Source organism: Jaculus jaculus, chromosome 13 (assembly GCF_020740685.1).
Source record: "Jaculus jaculus isolate mJacJac1 chromosome 13, mJacJac1.mat.Y.cur, whole genome shotgun sequence".
Classification (NCBI taxonomy): domain Eukaryota; kingdom Metazoa; phylum Chordata; class Mammalia; order Rodentia; family Dipodidae; genus Jaculus; species Jaculus jaculus.
This window is the reverse complement of record NC_059114.1, coordinates 50,359,389-50,381,745: the sequence shown is the minus strand read 5'-3', so window position 1 is coordinate 50,381,745 and position 22,357 is coordinate 50,359,389. Positions and strand designations below refer to the sequence as shown.

Sequence of the window (22,357 nt, the reverse complement as noted above, 5' to 3'; positions counted from 1 at the left end):
TTTTTGAGGTAGGGTCTCACACCAACCCAGGCTGATCTGGAATTCACTATGTAGTCTCAGGGTGGCCTTGAGCTCATGGTGATCCTCCTACCTCTGCTTCACGAGTGCTGGGATTAAAGGTGTGCACCACCATGCCCGGTTGGCTTTCTTGTTCTTAGTTCCATGTGGTGGAAGAATTGATAATTTCCCTTTGGCTCCCTTCATAAGGCACTAATTCTACTCGTGGGGTCTCCACCCCCAAAAGCTGATCACTTCCCAAAGTCCTACCTCCTAAATCCATCACTTTGGAAGAGGTTAGGATTCTACCATATGCATTTTGGGGCAACATGGACAGTCAGACTATAGTATTAGGAGTGAGGTTGAAGGTCTGGGGGTACAGCTTAGTAGTAGAGTACTTGATAAGCATGTACAAAAGCACTGTATTTACCCATGCCTCAAAAAAATAAATGAAATTGAGTTACACAACTCATTTCCTCTGTGAGAAGCTGATGAAACAAAATTCCCATCCCTAGAAAAAGATGTGAAAAGTAACTGTTTGCACCATGTATGCTGTAGGCAGTTCCCGTTGGTTTATTTTGGTGATTTGTTTCCTTTAGAACTGTTCTTTGTTCAGCCTTTCCTCCTAATTGTACCATATGTAGTTTTACTGCCTATAATCGATTTGCCCTCCTCTATTTCTTTCATGCTTCTAGGTGTTCACCACGATGGTGGGAGGGGCTAGATTAGTCGTGCCATATAGATTGCTCATTTATCACCACTAATTGTTGGCCAGTTGATTGGAGGCTTAATAATAAAATGAGAAAAGAATGATAAAATAAAGATTTCCCATTAGAAGATGGTAAATTGAATAATCATTGTTTAATACAAAACACTAAATATTCCCAGCATACGGGTAGGTTAAAACAGTTTCCTATGAACTGTACAACGGTAGAGTGGAGGATCAAGAAGGGAGTAAATAAATTAGTGTTCCCTTCTGTGACTGTGAGCACTCAGCACCCTGTCAAGGGCCCCCAAAGACTGTGCGAATCGTGACGAGAGCAGCTTTCTTTAACCGCTACAGAATGGTCATTCTAAGAAGGAGTGACTGATGAAATGAATAATGAATGACCAGTACATTCTACGTTAACCTCTAAGGTTACAAAGATAAACACAATATGATCTTACTGTCCAAAGATTTCATGGGCTGTGAAAACATAAAGGCAAAAACATAGCAAAAAAAAAAAAAAATAGCAAACCCACTTTTGTTATGAGTTCTGTATTTATCTGAGCCAAAAGCTCAGGGATACAGAAGGAAGGGAACTACTAATCCCGACTAGAGAGAGGAGTCTTCCAAAGAGAGGCATTTGTGCTGCACCCTGATGGAGGAATGTGAGTTTGGTGAAAATGTGTCCACAGGGCACTTTGTCAGTGGTCATGGGGGGGAGCAGAGTCATGAGGACTGGAGGCACCTCGCAAGTTCAGAGACCATTTATCACTGTGTACGGCTGAAATGTGGAGTCCTTGATACAAACGTATGGATGGATTTAGGAGGAAGGATGGAACATGCTTTAAAAGAACCTGTCCATCAGGCTAAGGAGCTTGGATAGGCAATGGTGGGTCAACAAAGGTTTTTGCATCAGGATGGTGTTATGGTGTTGAGTCTGTATTTTGTAAACATGTGGATGATGCTATTACAACACATGACAAATGGAGTTAAAGGGGAATGAGTGAGAACTATTGCTGGTGCCGTTTCCCACCTTTCCAATGACAAAGATCCGCACACACGCCATCACCCCGTGAGTAGTTGCTCAGTGGAAAATGCATTTGACCTGAATCCTAATCAGGTTAGATAAAATTGCAAAAATACTCTACTATCATGTCGTCTTTGACAAAACAGGCTCGTTTGTAGATAGTATCATCTCATAATGGCTTATTTTCTGTCCATGATTATTATTGCAGATATGCATATTACCGTAGAGTGTGGTAATGGGAGAAGGGACTTAAGAGTGTTCAGGAGTGATTCATCCTGCTGCTCTGCAGGAAGCTTCTCACCAGGAAGGAATCGTTTGCCATAATGTAAGCAAAAGAGATGAAAGCAGCTCAGACTGCTCACCTCAGGGGACCATTTTGAGAATTGAGAGGGAAAATGACAGTGCTTTGTGGGGTCTAAAATGCTGAATAAGTATGTGGAATTATCATAATGTAGGCTGAGCAAGTTGAATGTAAGATTAAAAATGAGTATGGTGGGCTTGAATCAGATGTTCCTCCTGAACTCATGTGTTTTCAATGCTTGGTTCCCAGCTGGTACAATTTGGGAGGCAGAGTCTTGCTGGAGGAAGTATGTGGTTGGGGGACAGGCTTTGGTGTGTTGTGGCCAGCACCTCCTTGCCAGAGCTGAGCTTACTCTGTTGCTGCTGTCAGAAGTGATGTCCTGCCTCTTCTCCTGCCATATTTTCCCCCATCATCATGAAGCTTCCCCTTGAGACTGTGAACCGAAATAAACACTTTTCCTCCCATCAGCTATTTTTTTAAAAATATATTTTATTTATTTATTCGATACAGAGAGAGAGGGAGAGAATGGGCACTCCAGGGCCTTCAGCCACTGCAAACGAACTCCAGATCTCCAGATGCATGCACCCCCCTGTGCATGTGGCTTACATGGGTCCTGGAGAATCGAACCAGGATCCTTTGGCTTTAGCAGGCAAATGCCTTAACTGCTAAGCCATTCCTCCAGCCCCCATCAGCTATTTTTGATCGGGTGTTTCATCCAAGCAATGGAAAGGTAGCTGCAGCCATAAGTAAGGTCAATATATTTATGTAGATGTCAGAGGACAACCTCTTCACCGACTTGGAGACAGGGTCTCCTATTGTAGGTATGCATGTTTCACACTGTGTCCTGCTTTACATGGGTACTGCGGAATTGAACCCAACCCAGGAAGCTTTGCAGGAAAGTGCCTTTAACCATTGACTTATCTCCCCAGCCCCCATTTCTTGGGAGGGGGCTAAAAGAAAAGCATGTGAGAAATTTAGGTTTGGCTTTTTTAACAATTTTGATGGTCTATAAGCTATAGTAGCCCTTAATACCCACTACCTCACCCTGGAATGACTAATGCAGAAGCTATTGCCTTCTAGAACTTCAAGGTCATGCAGAGGAAGCTGTGGATTGGTTAGCTTAAAGACGAAAGCCGTGCATGCTTCCAGTGGACCCTGTGTTACTTCTAAGTGTCAACTAGTCCCAAGAGAAAAATTAGTCATTCTTCATCCAGGAAGGATTTTTATGTCAAAAATACAAACAAAGCCAGGCATGGTGGCACACGCCTTTAATCCCAGCACTCGGGAGGCAGAGGTAGGAGGATTGCCGTGAGTTCGAGGCCACCCTGAGACTCCATAGTGAATTCCAGGTCAGCCTGGACTGGAGTAAGACCCTACCTGGAAAAACCAAAAATAATAATAAATAATAATAATAATAATACAAACAAATTACAGGAAAACTTCAATATTTATAATACAAAGATGCTACATTTAATGTAGGTGCCTAAGAATCATAGAGAGGAGTAAAGTTGTGTGAACTTTCTTTGGTGCTTGTTGTAAGGATGATTGCATCCAAGGTCGCCTATGTGCACTGTCTGGTCACTACATGTAATTAAAGGCTTCTCAAATTATATGTTTTGAGGGGGTGAGTGTTTATATTATACCATCTGTCACTTCTCAGGAAACAAAAGAGGAAAAGTTACCCACTTAGTCTCGTTTATAGAACCTTTGCCCTGGACTATTAATAAGTGAGAGTTGTTTAAAAGTGAATTTCAAAAGAAAAATTTCACAGATACTTCCTGTTTAAGCAAATGCTTACTATTTCACAGCAAATGTGCACAGTCAAAGCCAAACTGCAGGCCAGGATGTTAAAATAGGTGGCCCAGATAAATAAAATCAGTGGCTAATATTCTAAAATTATCGAGGAACTGTTCACCATTGAACAGATCTTCTTAATACATTGTTATTGGAGGAAAGAAAAAACTGGCCTCAAGAAAAAGAATCCCTTGGGCCTCGGCTTGTAATGAGTGTACTGCAGCTATATAACTGTACAATATTAACTGCCATGCCTATCACAGAAAAGAAGCCACAACTGTCTGTGTAGAAAAGAAACCAATATGGCAATGGGCTAGATAAAAGAATATTTCTTTTTAATGCCAATTATGTAAATTGTTCATAAGCTTTTGAATTAAACCATATATATTCATATTTGTATTTTGCATTTACTCAGTTTTTATTTTCAGAGCTGAGAAGCTGCTAAGAGTTTATTGGCTTTCAACACTTGCCGAGGTCTCATTATATTTTCTGAGACGGCTCTATTGGCATAACTCAGTTGAAATATTAATACATAACAAGGCCCCACAGGCTAAGCCCCTGAGCATCACAGTGTTTTACTATTTGCAGACTTTTCCAGTGGCAAATATGTCTTGTGCTTCTATTTAAACCAAAATGGAAGCTAATTATTAGCAAATGATGAATGAGCTGCCACTACGTGCAAATATCTCTGCAACAAGGGTGTGCAGGTACCTATTTCTATACATCCCATTATGGGAGTTTCCAAAGAGAGAGCAAATACAAAGTGTTCCATTATTCAGACTGTGACTGCCTCTGCGTTGGAAACCGAAACCACTGTGCTGTTATCAGCAGTAACTGTAAGTGAAGGTGCTATAGTAAAATATCAGTAATTGTAATGCAGGTATTTAAATGTGGAGCTTTAGCTATTGAGATGTGAAGGGTATGATGAAAAGTGAAGGGTAGCATACAAAAGACAGCCCATCAGACTTGCTGTATCCCCAAGTGAGAAAGGATCGGCAAGCAGATAGACTCATAAAAGTGAACGTCACTAATCTGATGTTCAGTATTAAAATCACAGACATACTTCCCTCCCCTCCGAGGCATGCCAAGTGTCTATCACAGTCTCCCTTCACTGCAGAATGAGGCCGGCTGCAGGAGCTGGTGGGCCACAGGCAAAGCTGTTTCCCTGTTGCTCACATGGCCCTGTGGATCTTAGGCTTGTTATGCTGTCGCTCATGTAAGCCATTCAGCCTCACTGTGAGTGCAATATCTCTGTCTCCTCAACTCCTCAGGAAAAAAGAAGAGCATGTATCTTACAATGGATATAAAGGTCTTTGCACAGTATCTGGTACAGGAACATTCAATAAGTGATGACTATACTGTAAAAGTAATTATTGGCTTGGAATATAGCTCAGTGATAGTGTTTGTCTAGCATGTGAAAGACTCTGGGTTCCATCACTAGCACTTCAAAAAGTAATTATTAATGTTGTCACCATCATTTTAACTGTTACCATTGAAAAGGATCTGTTTCTTTGATCAGTTCCTGTGATATTTCCGTTTTGTCCTAATAGTAAATCCTACTTCTGGGGGAATTTGGCTGGAGGTCTTTGAAATGGCACCCTTTCTGCTACAGCTTTTAGAAATGTAAAATTGTCTCCTATATTTTAATAAGCATTGATGACTTAGAAGTATGGTTTATGATAGTTGTCTAGATTTTTAAACCTACTGACTAGGAATATGGTTTCTAGGAATGAAGAGTAGGCTGTAAAAATGTACACTCCAAAAATAAATGGTAGGGAAGTTAAGTAAAACATTCCAAAGACCTAGTTGGATTTACAAAGAGTTGTTGTGTTGTTATTTTTACAAGGAAAATATAGAATTATACAGAAAATTTTATACTACAAAATTGAAGATAATTGTATATGAAACAAGATCCTCTCTTTTGGAATGTGAATCTCTGTTCCATTATATGTTAAAAGTAGATAACTTGTGTTTTGGTGTTACAAGGCTCATAGTTAAGAAAATGATCAGAGTCTCAGATAAACCTTTGGACTTTTGAACAGTGTTGGAACTGGTGAAGACTGTGGAGACCTTTGAAGTTGAACTGAATACATTTGCAAAATAAGATGGCCATGGAGCCTGTAGGGACAAGGGGCTGAATGTTGTAGTTTGAATATGGAATGACTCCCATAGGTTCATGAGCTTGAGCACTTGGTTCCCAGCTGGTGGAAATGTTTGGGAAGTTGGGGAACCTTTAGGAGTCTGAGCCTGTCTAGAGGAAGTCAGTTTCCAGTGGTGGGTCTTAAGAGTCAGAGCAACCAGCCTGAGGTGGGCATAGGCCTGGGTGTCTTTCAGGTCAGGAAGAAGCTTGGTTTGTTGAAATGCAGTGGGGCAGAGGGAAGAGTTAACAACCAAAATAATGCAGTTAACATTTCTACTGAGCTGGAACTGACTTTTGAAGTAAGAGTCTTGGGCTTGTTACTTTTGAGATGCCTGTTAGATATCTAAGCAGAGAGGATATGTGTCTGAAGTTCAGGGACAAGACTTGGCTCTTGATTAAAAACATGGGAATTAGGAGGATATAGCTGATATTTAAAGTCATGAGACTTATCAGGCATTCTCAAGACATAAAAGAGATAACCCAGTCTGGTCCATTGGCCATATCATCATTTGGGATCCAGAGAGAAGGAACCACATTTATCACAGAATTTCAAATGCAAGAGGAAGTCTCGCAGGACAGAATTAGGACTTATGAATGAATATCTCAAGGCACAGATTTTTGGCCAGTGATCAAAGGCTGACTCCTTGTTTGGAAAGTGGAGTGAAAGCTAACTGACTCACCTCTCAGAATGCATGGATGTCAGTTAAGGGAGGCAAGAGCTGTATTAAATATCATCCACAAGTTATATGGCAGACTATATTAAGTGATACCATCATTAAAACCCTCTATACACTGTCCATATAAGCTAAACTGAGGGCTATGGCAATTGTTTACTAAGATCAGTATTAATCAAGTATGTTTTGGCTTGAGATGCTGATAAGATTGTATTTCAAGAACCTTTCACCAGTATTATTAGATTAATTCTCATGTTCTCTTTGAGTTTAAGACAGTTTTTTTTTCATGTAAAAGCCATCTTTCATTCCTGGGTCTCCATAGAAGTCATATTCTATTACTTTTATGTAACTATAAGACACTACTTCAATAGCAGAGCCAACTATGTCAAAGAATTCACAGTTCTGCAAGGATTCAGCTCTATTATTACATATGTGAGGGTGGGATGATGGGAGGAAAAGAGGTCACAAGGAAGAGGTGATTGATGGCAAGTGGGTAGAAGACTTGCTTAAAATGTACTCTTTGGGCCCTGAACACCCACAAAGAAATGTTCCATCTTATAATGTTAGGTTATTGCAGCAGTATATGCATAAAATGAAAAGTTTTAGAGTTATTATTAATGACACTCAGGGATGTTTATTGATCCCTTAGAGAAAAACACCATATATATTTACCATAGTTAGCATGTCATTCTACATTCTTGCATCTTTCCTCTCATACGAGGAAACCCAGACACAGACAGGAGAGTCTTGCGCAATGCTGGCACTGACATGGGCTGTGCTTGCCTCTGCTCTACAGCAACTTGTTGAAAGGCAACTTTACCATAGTGGATGCCCATTTGCCAAGTTTGGATGATCAGGAGGCTCAGTCTAAGTCAGATTTGGAGAAGTCTGTGATACCACAGGATGGGAGACTCAATGGAATATTACAAAAGAGAATTTCACAGGTTGGTAAAAAAAAAAAAAAAAAAAAAAAAAAATCACCCAGGTGTGATGGTGCACACCTTTAATCCCAGTACTCGGGAGGCAGAAGTAGGAGGATCACTTTGAGTTCAAGGCCAACCTGAGACTACAGAGTGAATTCCAGATTGACCTGGACTGGAGCAAAACCCTACCTCAAAAACAAAAACAAAAACAAAAACAAAAAACAGACATGTGAGGGGTTTTTGTTGTTTTTCCTCTCCTCAAAGCACAGGTGTTCTCGGGATAGTTTCTCTTTAGGGCTTTTGTAATAGCTTCTATTTGCTGGAAAAATATTCAAGTAAAAGCAACTTGTGAGAGAAAAGGGTTTTATTTTGGCCTATAGTTTCCAGGGGAAGTTTTATTGTATCATAGTTCATGGTCAAGCCTGAGACCCTACCTACAAACAAGCTGGGTGTGGTGGTGCACGCCTTTAATCTCAGCACTCAGGAGGCAGAGGTAGGAGGATCACCCACCATGAGTTCGAGGCCACCCTGAGACTCCATGGTGAATTACAGCTCAGCCTGGGCCAGAGTGAGACCCTACCTCGAAAAAACAAAAAAAAAAAAAAAAAAGAACCAAAAACCAAACAAACAGAAACCTCATAAGTAACATAAGAAAAAAATACTATCTTTGTTCCCTCAGCTATAGAACTTATACAAAGCGGAAATGCAATTCATGTGTCAAGGCAGACTGCACACATCGCAAGAGAAGAGCCGGCAGTGGGAGTTAGAGTGACGCTCTGGTCACAGGGATGGGGAGTTGGGGCGGCGGTGGCTGGAGCATGCAGCATTTCACTTGTGTTTGAAAACTTGCCTCTGACACTTTTTTTTTCTTTTTTTTTTTTTTAATTTTTTTTTGTTCATTTTTATTTATTTATTTGAGAGTGACAGAGAGAGAAATAGGCAGAGAGAGAGAGAGAGAGAGAGAGAGAGAGAGAATGGGCACGCCAGGGCTTCCAGCCACTGCAAACGAACTCCAGACACGTGCGCCCCCTTGTGCATTTGGCTAACGTGGGACCTGGGGAACCGAGCCTTGAACCAGGGTCCTTAGGCTTCACAGGCAAGCGCTTAACCGCTAAGCCATCTCTCCAGCCCACTTTTTTTTTTTCTTTTTGCTCTCCTATTTCAAGTCCCAGATAAGGAGAGTCTCAGAGGCCTCAGATATCCTTCTAGCACTTCACCCCTTTACAGTGTGGCACAAGTGGAACTAGTCACTGCACCCATGGGACAGGGATGCTGCTAGCAGGAGGTGCCCACCACCAGAAGTGCAAAGTGTAAAACGGCCTGGGCTGCAGCTTGCCCAAGGACCCCCTAGCAAGCTCTGTGCAGCGTGGCTGTCCTCATCTGTAGTGAGGAGGGGGCCTGTTTCACATGGGCCATGTGCCCTTCTTGGTAAAAATAGGTGTCATAACAGCAAAGGGCTGTGTGAGGCATAGGTCTAAGAAAAGCACCCCATATGGAGTCTGCCCAGCTGTGAGCACCATGTAGCTGCTTCAAGCACACTCTTGTCCCCTGGGTTCCCAGAGCAGGTGAGGAAGAGGGAAGGGCAGGGAGACTCCAAGGCCTGCTCTTTTCTTCCCACAGATGCTTCCCCTACCCCTTTCAGCCTTCCTCATGTTCACTTCAAAGTTTGGAGAACCCAGAGGCACCTTCAAGATACAGTGGATTTCCATGCCTCTCAGAGAACGCATCTGAATTCAAGACAAGGCTCTGCCATGAAAACTCCCACAGAGAGGGGGCTGGAGAGTCAAATGCAGACATTTTAAGATTCACATAGATATTTTTCCCATATGGTTTGATTTGCTAAAATGAAATTAGAGGAGAAACTTTAAAGAAATAAAATCTTTTTAAATTTTTTTTGTATTTTTTTATGAGAGAGGGAGGGATGGAAGGAGAGAATTGGTATACCAGGGTCTCCAGTGACTGCAATCAAACTCCACACTCAGGAGGCACCTTGTACACATGAGAAAAACCTTGTGTGTCTGGCTTATGTGGGACCCAGAGAGTCAAACATGGGTCCTTAGGCTTTGCAGGCAAGCGCCTTAACTACTAAGCCATCTCTGCCGCACAAGAAATAAAATCTCTCAGTACTAGATCTGCAGACTGTTCTCTGACGACCTCAAGGGAGTCTGTCCATCCATCTGGACCTGGGCCATGCTCAGCCACAGCAGCTTCTCTCAGTTCCTCCATGGCTCTCTGCTCCTTCCTTCCAGTCACTGTCTTCTCCCTGGTTCTTCAACCACTGCTTCTCCCCATTTGCCTAGCTAATGTCTCTAGGTTCCTCAGACCTCAGCTCAACTTAACTTCCTCAGCACCTCCTAGCGTACCATGTGGTAGATGCTCAGTAAAAGTTTGATGACTTATTTTTTTTTTTTAACTTTTTTTTTTTTTAAATTTTTATTTATTTATTTATTTGAGAGCGACAGACACAGAGAGAAAGACAGATAGAGGGAGACAGAGAGAATGGGCGCGCCAGGGCTTCCAGCCTCTGCAAACGAACTCCAGACGCGTGCGCCCCCTTGTGCATCTGGCTAACGTGGGACCTGGGGAACCGAGCCTCGAACCGGGGTCCTTAGGCTTCACAGGCAAGCACTTAACCACTAAGCCATCTCTCCAGCCCTGATGACTTATTTAATGAGCGAGTCAATACCCCTGTGGATTTTACTTATATAAGGCATCTTCCATCCATTTTTTTCTCTAAGAGTTTACAATAGTTGAAAAGTTTCAAAACAACAACTATATTTATAGTTTTTAACTCAGTATTAACTAATAGCAGTTCACCTACAAGACTGATAGAATTATGGTTCAATGACAAAACCTGTCCCTATATTTTTCTCCAGGGCTTTAGGAAGAGAAGAGGAATCCAGCATTAATGGTCCCAATTCGTAGCACAGAATCTTAAATTCTCAGTGCTCTTACATTTAAAACCATTTCTCAGAACTGGTTATAGTGCTTTTATTTGGTAAAATTGAATTCATTGTGATTTCTAGATAGACCATCATCTCTAGGCGTTTTAATGGTGCCATCATTTTGATAATGGAAAAAAAAAAAAAACAGCTCTCATCTCAAAGGGAATAAGAGATAGTTTATTCTGCAGCCAAATGGGAGTGATAATATCCTGGACACACGGATTTAAGTCACCCCAGATTCCATGTTCCAATATGAGAGCAGTTTCATGAAGTTTTTATAGTAACAGAACAAAGTCATAGATCAGAACATTTTCAAATATGTTGGGGAGTGCATCAAGTAATCAGGACGTAGCAAAGTGGGGAAGTCTGTACAGGCCTCAGACACTGTCTGATGACATAGGTTAGTGGGAGATAGGAAGTCTGCTCCCACATTCCAAAAGGACTTATTAGTCACAGGGTGTAAGGTTATACACAGATATGGACAATAAATGACTGCAGTGGTGTAATATTCCTGCCTCTCCATAATCACTAAAGTTCTAATTGACCTTGAGTGCTTAACATATGTGTGGCTTATTTCTTGGAACTTTAGTTCACAATTTCACAGAAAAAAAAAAAAATCAGCACCCTGGGGTTTAGGTGGTAGGTTTATGAAATATCAATCACTGGATAATTTTTATATTATTAAAATTGCTTTTTAAAATGGTATGTCTGTCATCTTTAGGATTTTCAGACCATTTTCCAAAAGTAGACTAGACTTTGCATTGAGTTAGTAGCCATTCAAGAGCTCTGTAACATTTCCATGCTGGATAAATGATATCATGAATTGATAAGGTGATTTATAAACATAATAAAGGATTATAAGCCATATGAAAAACTTTCTTTTGTTGGAGCTGAAGATTAGACCCAGGGCTGTAAGCATATTAGGCATGCACTCTACTACTGAGCTATATCCTCAGTCCCGAAAGTATATTTCAAATATCTTATATTTTAAAGTGGTTGATTTGTTTTGGCAATTAGGTGGCAACATATATAAAGGATAGCCAAGTGCTTACAGCATTAAAAGGTAGACTAAATCTGGGCATGGTGGTACATGCCTTTAATCCCAGCACTGGGGAGGCTGAGGTAGAAGGATTGCTGTGAGTGTAAAGCCAGCCTGGATTACAGAGTTAGTTTTAGAGCAGCCTGGGCTGGAATGAGAGCCTGCCTCAGAAAACCAAAAAAGAAAAAAGAAAAGAAAACCTGGAGAGATGGCCTAGCAGTTAAGGCACTTGCCTGCAAATCAAAGGACCCAGGTGAAATTCCCCAGGACCCACATAAGCCAGATGCACAAGGTGGAGAGTGTGTCTGGAGTTCATTTGCAGCAGCTAGAGGCCTTCACACACCCATTCTCATCCTTGCCTTGTCTCTCTCTTTCTCAAATAAATAAATTATAAAATATTTTTCAAAAAACTGACTAAGGTAGACTCATTGATACCTTTTCTTTAACTAAATAGATGAACATCTTTATCTTGCAACTACTCTCACTCTATGGAAATCACAAATTAGTAGAATCACCTAGTAGGACATTTGATACGTAGGAGAAATGAAGCATTGGTGTGTTAGAGACTGAAATTTATTGTGAAACAGCTTTTTAGAAATGTTTGGGTAGATTATGGGAGTAAACTCTGCTGATTTCAAAGATAGTCAGTGTCATAGGAACTAGTAATTGAAAATATTTAACACAAATGAAAATGGTATCTAACTGTTTCTAGGGGTTTAGACTTTGTTTAATCCTATTTTGTATTATGATTAAATATTGTGAGTTCTTTTAAAGAAAATATGTCTCTTTTACATGTGTGTATGCATGTGTGTTTTCACATGTGTGGGTATGGAGGCCAGAGGTTGATGTTAGGTGTCTCCTTCAATGACTCTCCATTTTATTTATTGAGACAGAGCCTCTCACTTAGACCCAGAGTTCACCTGTTTGGTCAGATTGGCTAGCCTGCTTATCTCAGCAATCCCATAGCTTCACCTCATTAGTACGAGGATCTCAGGCAGACCATCATGACCCCTTTGGGTACTGGGGGTCCAACTCTGTTCCTCACACTTGAGCAGCAAGTGTTTTAGGCACTGGGCCATTTCCCCAACCTCTAAACCTATTTGTAAAATCTTTTGGTGTGCATTTTAATAACCTCTCAAATCAGCTCTAATTTTAATAACTTCTCAAATTAGCTCTAATTTCTTTATCTTTCTTTGTGTGTGTGTGCACACTTGTAGTTGTTTGAATGTGTGTATATGCACACACGCACACACACACACACACACACATTCACACTCACCAGGGTCTCTTGCTGTTGCAAACATATGCATGTGACACTTTTTGTGTCCAGCTTTCCATAGGTGTTGGGGAACTGCACCCAGACTGGAAGGCTTTGCAAGCAAGTACTTTTAACCACTGAACCATCTCCCCAGCCCCCTTGAAATAGTTTTAAGAGAAATTTAATATGGAGACCAAGAAAATGTTAGAGTCTTTGGCTCAGTTAAGATCACTATGAGAAATTTATCCTTTCATACTGAAAGTTCCCTCGCATTACAGGATAATGCCTTACAAGGAAATATTTTGCCTCTGGAGACTTGATTCCACTTAGTACCATGAGGAGAGCAGGTATTAGTGTGCTAGGTAAGAAGTTCAGATGCTGTGTAGAGTGGATACAAAAAGCTCTTCATCCCACAGCATTCACACTCTGAAGGCTGGTGGCTGGGAGTCATGAGAAATAGCCAAAGAAGACATTTGACCCTTGCCAGGAGGTGTCTCCGGCCAGGAGGAAGCTGGACGGCTGACTTCAGTAGGGCATCAGTGCGAGTCCCCCCCCCCCCACCAACCCACGGGGGCAGCACAGGCAGTCACTGCTCTAACAAGATCAGTGAGAAAGGAAATAGAGCAGATTCTACACAGGAAAGTGCTTGTGCTGGCCCTTTCTTCCTGCTTGAATGACCAGTAACTAAGCCTTTACTAAATCGCATGATAAAACTCAGAATGAACTCTGAAATCAGCTAGTCCAATTCTGTAAGATTTGAGAAAGAAAGAAAGAAAGGAAGGAAGGAAGGAAGGAAGGAAGGAAGGAAGGAAGGAAGGAAGGAAGGAAGGAAGGAAGGAAGGAAGGAAGGCATCCTTAGGAAGTGTAAGACTCTGCCAGGATGCCTCTGTATGTATGATTAAATATCAGTATGAGGCTTGATAACATTTCAAACCTGACAGAAATCTTTGACGTGAGGGCCTGAGTGGGTGAGGATGGAGGCACATTCACCATGCCAGCTGTCAGCCCTGTTTCTGGATCAGCTCCCAGAGCCCGCAAGAGGCCACTATAAGTGGCAGCCTGGGTTCCTTTCCTAGTGAGATAAAGAAGGCCTGTCAGGCAGGAGCTTACTGTTGGGCCATAAAGTCTCCTCTGTGACATATAAATCACTCTAAGAAAGATGTTGGCATTAAGAGGCATTTTTTAAAATTTTGCCAAATAATTCTTCAAAGGAAAATTTTCTAGGAGTAATTCAACTATATATAAGAAAAACTAGTTGGGGCCAGATAATTTTTTTTTTTTGTTTTTTGTTTTTGTTTTTCAAGGTAGGGTCTCACTCTAACCCAGGCTGACCTGGAATTCACTATATAGTCTCAGGGTGGCCTCGAACTCAAAGGTGATCCTCCTACCTCTGCCTTCCAAGTGCCAGGATTAAAGGTGTGTGCCACCATGCCGGCCACATAAAAATTTTTTGAGTAGTGCATCTTACTGGATAGCTGTTTAGCATGCTGGGACGCTTTTCCTAGTATGAGCTCTTCATCTTCTGTACTGCATGTGACAGTTTCTATGGAGGACAGGAAAATTCTGATTAGAGTAAGGTGGGGTAGAGGATATAGCACTGAAACATGGCAGTAATCTTTTTGGCAAATAGAGTCTCTTCAGAGTGATCAAGGGAATATATTTGTCTTCCCGATATGGGAACATGACATTCAGTTTACTGACTCTGAGCCTCCACCTGGAGGAGTAGTGTAGTATCCTGGTCCCTGAGACCTCCATGAAGCAGTTCTTTCCTTAAGAACCTCACTGAGGGCTGGAGAGATGGCTTAGAGGTCAAGCGCTTGCCTGTGAAGCCTAAGGACCCCAGTTCAAGGCTTGATTCCCCAGGACCCACATGAGGCAGATGCACAAGGGGGTGCACACGTCTGGAGTTTGTTTGCAGTGGTTGGAGGCCCTGGCGTGCCCATTCTCTCTCTCTCTCTCTGCCTCTTTCTCTCTCTTGTCTGTCACTCTCAAATAAATAAATAAAACTAAACAAACAAAATTAAAAAAAAAAGAACCTCCCTCACTGTTAGCTATAGGTCCTTTACTGAATACAGTAGAGTATCTGCTGTGGTCTGTAAGCCTGAGCCCTGTGTCCCTGTAAGGCTACCTAGAACTTATACTTATCTTTTCATCACTTTGACAAACACCCACAGTCCTCAGTCAAACCAACACACCCAGTTAACTTCCACTGCCACAGCTCTAAAGCTGTGAAAGAATCACAGAAAGTAACAGAAAAAGATCATGTCATTTTCTACTCTAGAGACATTTCATGACTAAGAAGGCCTTCCTTGCCACCACAGTAGGTAGGGCTAATATGGGCATCCCCACTGTTCAGAGAAACCCCCCTTCTCAGCCCATAACCTCAGTCTCACTGAGAACAGCTTCTCCTTGGGGACCTACAGGCAGCTGTCAATGGCAGCATATGTGGCAGGGCCTCTTCTTGCTCCTGATCCTTCATGCCAGTACCAGAGCTCAGTGCCCCTTGCATTCAGTCTGCCCCGCCCCATGCAGTTAGACCCATCCTCACTGGAATCCCTTTGCTCAGAGCAACTCCAAATTTTCAAGTTACCATGCTTTTGTCTATTTGGTCCTTTACTTTGTTTAACTTTCTTTTTTTTTTCTTCTGTATTTATATACAAAGCTCTCTTTGAAGTAAGGAGTTTAGTAGCAGAGATATACCTCTATCTATCTGATTTGAACAATCTCATGATGTTCCAATGTAGAATTTTATCATTACTAGCATTACTTTTATATACTCAAAACACAGACTGTAACCTCTCCTACTAAAATAGATGTAAGAATTTATAGCATCTTCGTGTGATTATGGGAGAAATTTGTTATGAGAGAGTTCTGAAATCTTGTTGGAAATTTGCTTCTTCTCATTGCTTGATATTACAATGTGCGTGTCGAATGGTACAGCTTAACTTAATTTTCACTCTCTCTGCAGCACCTGAGATTCTCAGAGGCTGTGCCTATGGACCGGAAGTGGACATGTGGTCTGTAGGAATAATAACCTATATCTTGTAAGTGAAGAAAAGCAATCTTTATATAAACTGTTTGCCTTTGCATAACATTTTCTATGTGTTGGTAGTTCTCATAAGAGTCAGTATTTGGCATTTCATGATTTTCTATTCACAGCAAATATAATTCTCAAATTAATATTGCTTTTTATTTTGTACTTTTTTGAGGAATAGAACACTGGTACTTTTCTTTGTCTCATTTTACTACATAATTTACAGCATATTTAGGAAACTAATGATTGTATCATGAATGAATGTGAAATCTAAGTTGTCCTATTATACTCTCTCATTATATATTGTTCATTTTAGGAAGGCTAACTAGTAACTACTATTTATTTCTTAAGCAATCCAAAACTAGTATGTTTCTTTGTGAGAATATTCTAAATGTTTGGATATCAATTTTATTTCTATCAGTTAGGTCTTTAAGGCCCTTGGGTTTAAATTCTACATACATTTTTCAGGGTGAAAAAGTGAACTAAATATTTCACTCTCTGGTTATCTACAACTCTATTAGTAAACTAGTATCTAATAAAAAATATGAAGTTTCAGGAAATTTGTCAAAACAATGATGGGATTGGAAGCACTGATGAGAGAAATCATAACTGAAACTGAAGAGAAAGATTGCTCTGAGATAACTGAAACACACAATCCCACTGAGTCCAAGAGTTTAATCCAAAGCACATTTGTTTGTCACTTTGAAGGGAATAGAGGATGTCTTTTGGAATCCATATTATTCAAGTTTATACAGAGATTTTTCAAGGGTTCCCAAGACAGTGCTTAAATCCTATGTGAGCTACCATAACAAAACACACAGGCAAAGTGGCTTAAACAAGAGAAGCTTGCTTTCTCACAGCTCTGGAGGATTCAAACCTGAGGTCAGGGCACCAGCATGATTTGGTTCTGGAGAAGGGCTTTCTCCCCAGCTTCATAAAATTGCCCCTTCACCATGTCCTCTCATTGCTGAACAAGAGGGGGAAAGAGGGAGGTACACTGGGTCTGTGGTCATTTACAGAGGGGTAGAGGGGAGGACACTAGTTGTGTGGTCATTTACAAGGGCAGTAATCCTGTGAACAGGAACATTTAAATCTAATTACTTCCAAAGGCTCTGTCTCTAAATGCTGTCATATGGGGGGGGGGGGGGACACAGCTTCAATTTATACATTTTTGAGGAGATATAATTCAGAAAAGGTTAGTTTTGTTTTAATTTTATACATTTTTCCATTTTATACATGTATATAATGTATTTTCAATTTATTCCTTCCAATTACCCTATATTATCCTCACCTCTTCCTATTAACACCCTTACCCCACTCCAAACATTAATTTCCATCTTACTTTCATTCCCTTTTTAAAAGCTTGTTGAGTTAAATTAGGGTTGCTTGTACAGTCGTGCGTGGAATGTTATTTTTTGTGAAATGGGCAACTTACCAGTGGCTACAGCATGGGTGAATCTCACTTCCCCTCCCGAGAAGCCTATTGTTGTAAAGTGTTCTGTCAAGGTCATATGGGTTAAGAATGAGCAATTAAGGTAGGATCTCCACGAAAAATGGCAAACCCTAAATTCACCTAGATGTACTCATTGATTGAGAAAGACAAAAAGTTTAAGCAAGCAACCCAGAAAATGGTATCTTGTACATTATATCAAAACAGTAATTCCCTGTTCGCCTGAATGTATTTGCAAACTAGTAGGTAATTTCTCATTGACACACTAAGTGATAAATTAATTAAAAGTCAAAGAATATTGTTTCCTAAGTTGTATAGGAAATGTATTTTGTGATAGGAAGGGAAAACTGAAATATACAAATTAGGACTAATGTTAACCCTAAAATTTAAGAAGCATTAATGCTATAAGATAGCTTGAAGAGATGAAAGTAGGACATTAAGTTGCATTCACCCAGAAAGTTTGCCATACATATTAAATAAAATTCCATCCATGGCCACTGGCATGGAAACATAAAGGGGAAAATGTGAACATTTCAAAAATATTTCATTATAACTTTGAAAATAACTTCAAAACCTATCAAAATTTCTTTCTCCCAGTCTATTACCAAGTTATACAAGATATTTTTTATATTTCTTCCATTTTCATATACTTAAGATCATTAACTAATAGGTGATGATTGGAAGAAGTAATGATAATTAGCCCCAAAATGAAAATGACAATGCACCTTACAGTTGATGCCCGTTATTTCTATGCTGCCAGGTCCTAAGCCTGGGGACTTGGTGCTTTGTACACGGACACATTTTCTTCTCTGAGTTGTGCGGCTGGACCTATGAATCTCTTTTATTGTGCACTTGGTTCTTCCACTTTCAGACATTTTAGTCTACATGACATAAACTGTTTATCTCTGTCACTAAAGCACAAAGTCAAGATGAAAGAAAAGACATATGTGCATTATAAATTTCTAAATATCATTTTAATCTTTAGATTTTCAAAATGGCAAACATAAAGACCCTCCTAAAATAAGTTTAGAAAGTTGTTTACTTTTTGCATGACTATCCAGCAACAAGCTAAAATTGTCTAGTATTATAGGAGTCTAGATGGGCCAGGTCAGGGGCAATTCTCCCTTCTGGCCTTACGCTTCCTTTCCATAGGTAAGTCCAGTGCAGGATTCTCAGTGCAGATGGAGGCAGGGGAAGAATGCATTAGTGTAGCACTTAGCCCTTCCAAGTAATTTCTCTTGTCCGGCTTCAGAAGATTTGGAAGAGCAAAAGACTTCCCTGTGGGGACATCTCATGAGCAAGAAGCCATAAGAAACTCCTTCTTCCTCAAAGCCCATGTTTTAGGATGCACTTGAACTTCTCATGCCCATCTGAGGGAAAGAATCTGACAGCATGGTTTTCCCTTATTACCATTTCCCTACATTCTTTGCAGAATGGATTCTTTTTTCTTTCTGCAATTCCTATATTAGTCAGGGTTCTCTAGGGGAACAGAACCACTAGACTGTATAGATACCACCAAGGGATTTATTAGACTGGATTATGGGATACAGGTGGAGTAGTCCAACCCAGGCTGCCTGTGTACTGGAGAGGCTAAGAACCTGACAGTTACTCAGTCCCTGAGGCTGGATGATCTGCAGCTCAGCTCTGGTGCTGAAGGCCCGAAGGATTCTTTGAAAGCTGCTGGTCTTCAGTCCAGGTTGGAAGGCCAAAAAAGCTGGGTTTCAATGTCAGCAAAGGATGACAGCAACGGGGTAGATGATCTCAGCTGCAAGGAGCAATGTCAGGCAGTCAAAAGCAGTCCTGCTTCACCTCAGACCTCTTTAAGCCTGAGCTGCAGCTGAAACAGCTACCACTCAGTGAGACGAACTTCCTCCCTCAGCTTATCCTTCCCCTAAATGTCCTCACAGAACTGTCTCTCGGTTGTTTCACAATCTAATAAAGTTGAAAATGGAGATGCATCACTACAGCTCCCATTTTCTCCTTCGTGATTTCATAACTGCCACCTGTCTTGAGGCAGTGTGGGCTTGGTAATCCCACAACAGCAACTGACTTTCCTTCCCTCTCTGTTAGCAAGCCAGAGTAGTTTCCAAGTTCCTTTTCTCCCACTCTCTCTATTCATTCTTATGATGACGCTACAGTGGAAAGTGAAGGCGTATGGGGTAGGAGATCTGTAAGATATACAAAGGTGAGGGTTATGTACAAAGACAAGGTCAGTGCAGGATGTTCATCTGCTGGCTGCCTGTGGTGACTGAATTAATAGTTTCACCTCTCTCTTATTTCAATCTAATGAAATCCAATCTAGAAGGACATTTTCTCATTTCTCTGCAAGAATTCAGTGGCCAGAAAGGAATAAAATCCCTTTTTATTTTTTTTCTTCAAATCTCTGTTCTTAAAATTCCTACATTTTTTTCACTTTATACTAAGTTGGAACCCTAATCAACCTCTTATATATTCTTAATTCTCATGAAAAGACCCTGGTAAATTGGTAGCATAATATCTATAATTTTAGTAATTTATTTTTATCCTTTTGTGTCATTATTGTAATGATTATTATAGCTTTCTATTAAAATCCAATTTTCTTTTTGCTTCCTGAAGATATGATTGTGTTTTTATACTATCTGTAGTGAATTATAACAAAGCTGAGTAGACTTGCTTTCATGGAAGAAGTCCATAATTTCTGTGGAAATGTGATAAAATATACTTAATTTTTTAAAGACTCTTGATTCTCTATATTTTTTTCCTGTAGACTTTGTGGATTTGAACCATTCTATGATGAAAGAGGTGATCAGTTCATGTTCAGGAGAATTCTGAATTGTGAATATTACTTTATCTCCCCCTGGTGGGATGAAGTGTCTTTAAATGCCAAGGACTTGGTAAGTATGATCAAAACAAAATGAAATAAATTCATGTTTAATAAAGTAAAATCCAGTTTTAAAAACACACCACTTTTGGCATCATGATTTTGTAATCATTTTAAAGTATTTTAATTAAAAATATGTATAATCCTTTGTCCTTATGAAGAATGAAAAACATATTTTGACTCATCATTAGTTGAATTATCACAAATTACAATTTCTCTTGATTAACACATTTTACTGCTTGGCAACTATACAGTCTTATAAAAGATACTATGTTACTATAATTTAAAAATCATTCACCTAGAATTCTATTTTAACATGGCTTGTTTTTCCTAGACTTAGATGTCCTTCAAAACCACTTAATTCAATGCTTGAAGATTCATTCAGATTTACTAAAATAATTTGACATTAACCCAAGTTCCACTCTGCATCATTGGCATTACAGGGCAATAGTGTGTTTCACTGTTTGCTTTACATTGCTTTTCATTGGTGTTAACACTGAAGCTCATTAACATTCAGAGAATACCTTCTGAGGAGAGGTTCACCTCTTCTAAAAACAAATCAGAAAGGATGCTAGTATATAACTGAAATATTTGCCATCAATCATTTAGAAAAAAAAAGCTACAAACATAATGAAAAGCTGATTTCTGAAAGTTTAGAATGTTAGGTCAGGACAAAAAATGGAGTCACAGCAGGAGGGTGACAGAGACATAAGGAAGTGGATTATCCACATTCCTCAAGAAACCACCCAGCCATTATCCCTTCCTTGCCCAACAATGCCTCAGGTCTAGGTTTCCTGCCCCCTTATCTCCCAGGTCACCTGGTCACTTGGTCTCACACCCTAGCTATTTCCCTTCCTCGTCTTCCCCCAACTATAATCCCACTATCTGTAATCCCAAATCAACTGTGCTCTGCTTTTGAGAGTCAGTCCTGGCAGCTTGTGCTTTTCCTGAATAAAAGCTTCCATCTTTGCTTCAGAGTGGTCTCCTTGGTCTTGGTCAGTCCCAAACCTTACACAGAATCCATGTAGTCCTCCCTTGTTTAAAAGATAAGTATGCCAATTGTGCCAAAGTTTATAGCTTCCCAACAGAAATACTGCTCAAATTGACTCTGGCTCCTAGAGCCCCTTTCCTAGACTGTTCCCTCCAAATTCCTTTCACTTTACATACCCATTCATGAAACATTCTTTAGGGTCTGTGCCTTTTCCCTCATGACTGACAAGGGAGGCAGCACATATGATGTAAAAATATGTCACCCAGCACTCCTGACTATCTTTTGAATGCATCTACCTCTCTCCACTACCATGTCTCAGTCCAAACCACTGTCCTCTCCTTACCTGTACCATGGCCACAACCTCCTATCTGGTCTTCCTGCTTCTTCTCTTGCCCTTCTCAAATATACTCCACACAGGATCCAGGTAGCTCTATCCTCTACTAACCTAATGTCTCCACCCCAAACACACGTTCCTTTGCAAACACAATAGAAAAAGCGTAAAATGAGAACCAGATACTGTTTCTTCCTTACCTGACTTGCAACTTGATGTCACTTGCCTAGTGACGCTATTTCTTCCTGAGTTAGAATTAGAAAACACCTTGGATTTTAGATCATTCAAAGCTCCTCATGTTTAATGTCAAAGTCGAAAGAGATTGTCTGATTTGGAGTCATCATGATGCAGTGGCCATTGATGAACTTTGGTGTCATGCAGACCTAAGTTTGAATTCAGGTTCTACCAATTACAAATTGTTTGACCACAGGCAAGCAGCTATACCTGTGAGCATCTGCCTGCCCTCACTTGTAAATTGTAGCTGAGAGTTCTATAACCTAAATTGGGTGGTTAAGATGATTTGCATGGGTTTTAAGGCTGTTTATGTGCATGCATTTTATATGCATATAAGAATTGTTCTTACAAAAGAATCAAAATGTAAAGGAGATCCAATAACAAAGTCTACAGTAGTGTCCACAACTATCTGTCTTAAAGACTATAACTAGGTCACAAAAAATAGAGCTATAACCAGGGCTTGAAAACCCTCTTGAGTCATGGTCTTTGCCTTATACCAAGGACCTCCATTATGAGCTTAGGGCTGAGACTTATTTCATTTGTTGCTCTTTCTGGCAATTTATTGTCTATTCATCTTCATCAGTAGCAGTAAACCTTCCAGAATGTTCTGCCACTGAATTTAGTCCTTTAAAGCTAATCATACTGCAAGACAG

The 22,357-nt window shown here is 40.3% G+C and overlaps 1 protein-coding gene across 1 annotated transcript in view; it reads left to right on the top strand.

Moving 5' to 3' along the window:
- The window catches only part of Camk4 (calcium/calmodulin dependent protein kinase IV), a 265,408-nt gene that overhangs the window by 230,502 nt on the left and 12,549 nt on the right, over window positions 1–22,357 (top strand). The window contains exons 8-9 of the mRNA XM_045131967.1: window positions 15,773–15,848; window positions 20,035–20,161. Coding sequence (XP_044987902.1) covers window positions 15,773–15,848; window positions 20,035–20,161 — 203 coding nt within the window. The remainder of the gene's footprint in view (window positions 1–15,772; window positions 15,849–20,034; window positions 20,162–22,357) is intronic.